Source organism: Apium graveolens, chromosome 10 (genome assembly GCF_009905375.1).
Source record: "Apium graveolens cultivar Ventura chromosome 10, ASM990537v1, whole genome shotgun sequence".
Taxonomy (NCBI): Eukaryota; Viridiplantae; Streptophyta; class Magnoliopsida; order Apiales; family Apiaceae; genus Apium; species Apium graveolens.
This window is the reverse complement of record NC_133656.1, coordinates 227000526-227007739: the sequence shown is the minus strand read 5'-3', so window position 1 is coordinate 227007739 and position 7214 is coordinate 227000526. Positions and strand designations below refer to the sequence as shown.

The window sequence follows — 7214 nt, the reverse complement described above, 5'->3', positions numbered from 1 at the left end:
CCCCCAATTTTCAAAGTGTAGACGCAATCTTCATCACAAACTTTTCAAATAAGTTTCCAATTTTTTGAAATATAGATACAATTGTCTAATTCAATAAACTTTCCAAACAAATTTTCACTTCTTCTAAAAGTGTAGACAAAATCGTCAAATTCTTTTTTGACATATAAATTTGCAACTAGGCAAGTTTTAAATTCAAAAATTGACTTATTAGTCTTATATTTTATTTCCAAAATTCACTAACAAACTCGTGAATTTTTTATCTTTAAAAAGAACAAACAACTCCCACATTTATTTATATTCCCAAAAATCAATTTCAACTTTTATTGATTTCATCCATAAATATCTTACATGGGTTACTTAACGGTTAGCAATAACGGAAAATCAGTTAAGGGATGATCATTATAAGGGCGTAGAAATCCGAGGGATGCATGATACATAAAATTAAAGTTCGTGACCCAATCGCATTAAGCTGAAACCAAAGAGATTTAAAGTTAAATTAACTCTTTATCTAATTATATATATAATAATAATTTTATTCGGTTCAGTTTGTATTCGTTTGTATAACCTTCATTTATCAAGATTATACTGTACCAAGTGAATTTATTTTGTATTTGATGAACCCTAATTTGTATATTTCTTAATTTGGATAGAGATATAACTCAAACCCTTATAATACAATATATAATATAATATTATAATATTAGAGTATCTCCAAGAGACTCATCATCTCTACTCCAAATATAATATATAATATTGACTACTAGTGAGTTAATGTGTGTTATTCTCGAACAATACTATTTATATGAACTCTTAATTAATTTTTTAATATTAAATGGAAGTTGAATTCATAGAGGATAAAAGATAGTGGAGAGAGAAAGAGATTGTTTTCATGAATATATATACTACTCCCTCCGTCCCTCCCAATTGTTATTGTTTCTGAGAGAGTGTCCGACACGCATTTTAAGATGAATAAAAAGTATAGTTTCATAACTTTTTTTAAAAATTTTCTTTTTCTGAATAAAAATAGAATGTTTAAACTTTTATTCAGGAAAATAAAATTTTTAAAAAGGTTAAAGAACTATACTTTTTCTTCATCTTAAAATGCGTGCCGGACACTCTCCCAGAAACGATAACAATTGGGAGGGACGGAGGGAGTATTGTTTAAGAGTGGAAAATAAGCTCTTAAAAGTGAGAAGAGAGAAAAGTCTCTTAGTGAATTTAAGAGTCAGTAAGAGTCTCTTGGAGCAAAAAAAAATCATCTCACTCCTCAAATTCCAAGTTAAGAGACAAGTTAAGAGGCTGTTGGAGAGAGTTCTGAGTTCATTCTCTAAATTTAATATAAAATATTGGATCCTAGTAACTTAATATATCAATAACTATTCTCACCTCCAACAACATTTTCTATATTCATTCCTTACATAATATTTTATCATTAAAATGTATCATTATTACAAAAGAGATTTTTTCAAATAGATATTATAAAATAAAAGTTAGAAGATGAGAGAGATTAGTTAAAGATAATGAATTGGAAGAAGATTTTAGTGGATCTTAGAGCAACTCCCATGGAGTCCCAGCATGTTCCTCAAAAATATTATTATAAAAATGGATCATGGTATTTTAGGATATTTTATTGCAGTTCAACTCCAACAACATTTCTTATAAGTGTATCATATTAATATTTTCTTATTATATTAAACTCTAGTATGCATTTGAAATGAAGAAGGAGAGATAAATGAATTTTTTATTATTAAAAATAAGATGAGAAATCACTAGTGGTTCCTTATAAATAAGGCGTAAGAGAAGGATGCTAACTTTTTAAGTAATCACTACAGAGCTCAAATTTCTGCAACATTTCTTAAATTTTAGTTTAAGATCACATATAGCTAATCTGTTGGAGTTGCTCTTAGTGATTTAAGAATCACTAGGGAGTTGCATTTTTCCTCATATTCCTTACATTGTACTTTAATACTCCAAATAATTAAGTTGTCGTAGTTGCTCTAATGCAACAATAATAATCATTATGTATGTGCTACTCCAGAGTCCATACTTTCCGTTGGTGCTATTTTGGACCGTTGACTCTATTTTTATGCTCTTTTGATTTTTATCTCAAATATTCGCATATTGCTATAATTTAGAACCAAAAGGTGATTTTTTGTGCTAAAATAACACCAAGTCTCCCTAAGGGCAAAGACAATGGTGTTGTAAAAATAGGTGCACCTATTGCTATAATTTAGAACCAAAAGCTGATTTTTGGTGTTAAAATAACACCAAGTCTCCAATGGTTGTATCTATATTTAAATAAATTGTTTCAAATTTAACTAACTTTTCTATTTATGTGTATAAAAAATGTTCACTTTTACTTATTTATTTTTTTCCTCTCTTTTTGTAACTTTTTTGTAATATGACAAATATAACACAGTGCTATATTTTGTGCTATATTTAGCACAAACTATAAAACCGTGTTATTTTAGAACGGTGATTACACCACCATTAGATTGTCAAAATTCACGTTTTGTGATTACATGCTATTGCACCGGAAAAAAGAAAATCTAGCACACTTGCCGGTTTTGGGCTTCAAACTTAAGAGCACACGTATTGTTGTTATTGGGCCTATCAGTTATGTTTCATTATGCAATATCTGACAAGGCCGCGTTTGGTTGCCACAATTTCAAGACCCCGCTGCAAGTAGAATCTAGGGTTTAGCTGCGGAAGGACACAGAGGGGAAAAATGGAGAAGGTGGAAGAAGAAGAAACGGCACAGAAAACGAGGATATACATGGGTGGATTGGGCCAAAATGTAACTCAAGATGAAATCCGTAAAACATTTTCAGGATTAGGTCATGTTCACACTGTTGATATTTATCGCACCAAAGGACGTAGCTTCGCTTACCTTGATTTTATACCTTCTACTGATAAGTCTCTCCCCAAGCTATTCAGCACGGTCTCTCTCTCTCTCTCTCTCTCTCTCTCTCTCTCTCTCTCTCTCTCTCTCTCCCCCCCCCCTCCCTCGCCCTCTCTCTCTCTCTCTCTCCATATGTATATGTGTGTTGATAGATAGATAGATAGATAGATGTAATTGAAATGTGAAAATTTTAAATGGATCATATACATATATAGGATTGTATTCTAAAAACTTTGGTGTTTTTCTAAATAAATATTTTTAGTAATAAATTGTTGATTGTTAGTGGTGATTGCTAAGAAACTGATTGAATGTAAAATTAAGCTAACTTGAATAAACTCTTTTAACGGCTTGTTTGTATTTTTTTTTAATACCGAACTAACAAGCTGAGCATCGAGAGACAATATAATAATGACAATATAATAACGTTGCATTAACTAGAAGAGAAGTTACAAGGTATTCAGTCACCTAGAGGATTAGACAATTGGTTTAGAGATCAATGTACCCATGATTAGAATTTGAAGCATTTTAGTATGAACAAAATATCTGTGAATGATGTAATATGTAAAATCTGTATTATTTGTTTGTAAAATGTATATGTTTATGGACTATCTTGATTTTTCAGATCTTACATAAAACTGAACCCATGAGAAACCAACCAAGAATTGGGGGCTAGCTGCTAGCATAATAATATATGATTTTGTTTGAAGTAATATGGATATGAAAATGTGAACCTGGTGATTTTCTTGACATGATCTGCATCGGATTTTGTGAATGTGCAGTATAATGGGTGTATGTGGAAAGGAGGGAGGTTGAAGCTGGAGAAAGCAAAAGAGCACTATCTTCTTCGCTTAAAACGTGAATGGGAAAATGATGCCAAACTTACCAAGACTGCACCAAGTTGTGAGGAGATATCTGACAGCAACCCTTCTCTGGAGAAGCCGAAAAAATTCCAAGCTTTAGAAAAGCCAAATATTCGGATATTTTTCCCAAAATTAAGCAAGGTAAAACTGTAAATCTATTATGTACTTTTGTAGGTAGCCGGTAGGCGTTATGTGATGTGTGCTGCTTCTAGTGCTAGAAATTCAGTGTTGTGAATTCTGATAGATCATAAGTTCCACTTCCCGACAATGACCGTCTCACCTATTTATAGCACTCCATTACTGGTGACTTTTCAGACTGAGTTAACAGCAGAAAGCTCACTACAGCTGGGAATATTTAACTAGTGAAACAAATAAATTGTGGCAAGAAATAAGTTCTAGAACAGAATAAAGCTCCCTATACCTGGGAAGCCTCAACATGTGAAATAAGTAAATTTTTATGTGCCAAAAAGTGAATCCTTAGAGCAAGTCCAACAGTGTGCTAATGAGTTCCTTTTAAATATTATAAAATATTAACTCTTAGTGATTTATGATATGATATTGCATTTCAACTCCAAAAATGTTCCTTATACTCCCTCCTTAATAATAATAAATTTGAAAGGATATAGACAAAAATGTAAAGAAGAGAGAGAAAAGAAGTAAAAACGAGAGAGAGAAATAGTTTTTTTATTGATAAAGATGATATAAGGTATGGGTTGTGGTACCTTAAAAATAAGGTATGAGGAGGGTGTCTTAGTGATTTAAGGAACCACTAAGACACTATTGGAGTATCATTTTCTATCAAATTCCTTATATTTGGACTTAAGAGCTTGTTTAAGGAAGTTGTTGGACTTGCTCTGGGTGCTGGAAAGCTCTTTAAACTTAATTGTACGCCACTGTAGTGGAATTAATTATTTGTGATCGGCAGATATAATTAATATCTAATGATCCTCTCAAATGTTATGTCCTTACTGCCCACGCATAATTATCGATACTTCTATGCTCATACATATTTTGTTGACCACTTGTTTCATCTTGTTCTAGATGAAATCTTTACCATTTGGTGGAACTGGAAAGCATAAGTACAGTTTCCAGCGTATTGAAGTACCCCCTCTTCCGATTCATTTTTGCGATTGTGAAGAACACTGTGATTCATTTAACCGGAAAGAAGGAGCATATATTGATCTCGAAACAGCAAATGGCGGGATAAGAAAGGAAGAGCTTAGCATTATGGAATCAGTTATGAAAAAATTATTCGAGAAAGACAGTAATTCTAAGGCTGTGCCAGACAGGGGTAAGTCGACAGAAGAAAGAAACAGTTCAGCTGAACTCGTTGATATTCCAGTTGATGAAATTATGTCAGATCCACCGTCAGATGAAGACAATCTTATTATAAATATTGTGGCTGGTGGAAAGGAAAGTATGCCATTATTAGGGAACCAGGCACAAAACACTACCAAAGGCAATAAGGTATAATATGAATTTTCATAATTTTCATGTACAGCAGCTTTTGTGCTTGGATATTCACACTCCCCTTTACTTTTTATTGCACTTTTAGATGTTAATATCTATCTTTGAACACTTGCTTGTCTAGGATATAATACATGGTAGATGTAATACATTCAAAGATGGCCTGGTTAACGGTTCAAAGACAAGTCAGAGAAAGAGTGTCGAATCTTTGAATAAAAAGAGGAAATTGCCTCTTCGTGAGTCGAGTGAGGGGAATGAACATGTATCCCTCGATGCAAAGCGTAAGAAGAGTTTTCCAGTTACTCCTAAAGGACAAGAGGATCGAAGTACAGAATCGAAGTCACCACCCCAAAAATCAAAAAATAATATTTCATGGTCACAGAAGTCTGCATGGAAGGACCTGATTGGCAAGAAAGCTGATAGTTCATTCCAGTTCTCCATTGTTTTGCCAAGTGTTCCTTCTACAAAAGAGGATCAACCCGATGGCTCGAGTATTGTGCCAAGCAATTCTTCTGCAAAGGTCAATCTTTCCCAAAGCTTATATTCTGTTCCGAATATCACATCTACAAAAGTTAAACAGCCTCAAAGCTCACATTCTATTGCATGCATTTCATCTACGAATGAAGAGCAGTCCAGGTCTGATGATCTTAATGTCATCACTAATAGTACCAGTGAGGAAAAGCAAACCACATTGCATGGGATCCCAGAAAGTGAAATAATGCTGCTCAAAGATCAGCAAGATGCCGAAGCTCCAGCTTTAGCTTCACAAGATGATGTTTTAATCAAAACAGCTAGAGGTGCTTCATGGCGACAAAATTCCTCGTGGACACAACTGGTTGCTGATGCAAACAAAAATTCATTCAGCATCTCACAAGTTTTACCTGGTCTCTCTTTTGAAACACAAGTGCCATCACAATCCAAAGCTACTGATATTGCTGCAAATACAAGCAATGGAGATCAAAACTTGTGCAAGCTAGATAAACAGGAAAATACAGGACATGGTCTTGAAGTAAAAAGCAGACCTCTAGATGCTGCTCATGGTAATTCCGATGCTAAGAGCACTGTTGAGTCTGAGCTGACTAAAGGGTCAACAGTTAGAGGAAATCGTGAAGCTACTGGCCCAAAACTTGATAACAGACGGCCATTGATTCGAAAGCCAATATCTGTTGCTGACTTTGGGGAAACTTGCTCATTCATGAGGAGTGCCGAATCCTTGAAGGAGTGGGCTAAGGCTAAAGCATCTTTAAGCAACTCCCTTAAGAAAAAAAGGGAACCCGGATAAAATTGATTATCTGGCAGAAGGATTTGTGAATTCTTCCTTTTGGAGACTATGATCTTCGAAAGGAGAAGATTGTCATAAATGGGATTAAATTTCATAATTTATGGAGTGCATAGATAATCTGCATGCTATGATAAGCGAAATATTCTTTATCAAGATTTTGAAACCAGTGATTAAGATGTACTATATCATCAACTGTATCCCTGGTAATGAATTTTTTTTCGTTACTGGTAATTTTTACATATTGTTGGGACTTGTGATGGTCCTTCTATGTAGTCTCAGTAAGTATGATGTTTTTCAAGGTTTTCGGGAAATAAACACTTATATTCGCTTTCCGTTAGGTATGTTACACAACTATCTTATTATTACATTACACATTTACATCTGTAGAGTTTTTATTGACATATAGAAACAAATAAGCATGTGTACTATGTAGATACAATATACAAAAAGAGAATATTACTTGCAAGCAAAAAAAAAAACTGTTAAAAGCAAATACCGTCAATTTTGCAAGTTTTTAGAAAAAGGAATAGAAAAGAAGATACCAAGCATGCACAAGAACGACCACACATGGACCCAACAGATACTTAGAAAGGGGATACAACAAGTTAGTTATGACACAATTTAGCTGTCCGCAACTACTATTTTACAAGCCTTTTTTTTTGTTAAGCGAAATAGGTCGATTTTTCAAAAGTCGCTAGTAAAT

At 33.6% G+C, this 7214-nt stretch overlaps 1 protein-coding gene across 1 annotated transcript; it reads left to right on the top strand.

Moving 5' to 3' along the window:
• The first annotated feature begins 2552 nt into the window (after positions 1 to 2552).
• Positions 2553 to 6837, top strand: LOC141692400 (protein REPRESSOR OF SILENCING 3). The gene is made up of 4 exons (XM_074497221.1): positions 2553 to 2941; positions 3682 to 3903; positions 4804 to 5229; positions 5354 to 6837. Exons 1-4 carry the CDS (start codon positions 2729 to 2731, stop codon positions 6509 to 6511), a joined length of 2019 nt encoding a protein of 672 aa, XP_074353322.1. The 5' UTR covers positions 2553 to 2728; the 3' UTR covers positions 6512 to 6837.
• Positions 6838 to 7214: the final 377 nt, after the last annotated feature.

Coding starts and splice junctions, on each gene's coding strand:
- LOC141692400 (XM_074497221.1), top strand. CDS start 2,729: ATGGAGAAGGTGGAAGAAGAAGAAACGGCACAGAAAACGAGGATATAC. Junction 2,942..3,681: donor TCCCCAAGCTATTCAGCACG/GTCTCTCTCTCT, acceptor GTGAATGTGCAG/TATAATGGGTGTATGTGGAA. Junction 5,230..5,353: donor ACACTACCAAAGGCAATAAG/GTATAATATGAA, acceptor TTGCTTGTCTAG/GATATAATACATGGTAGATG.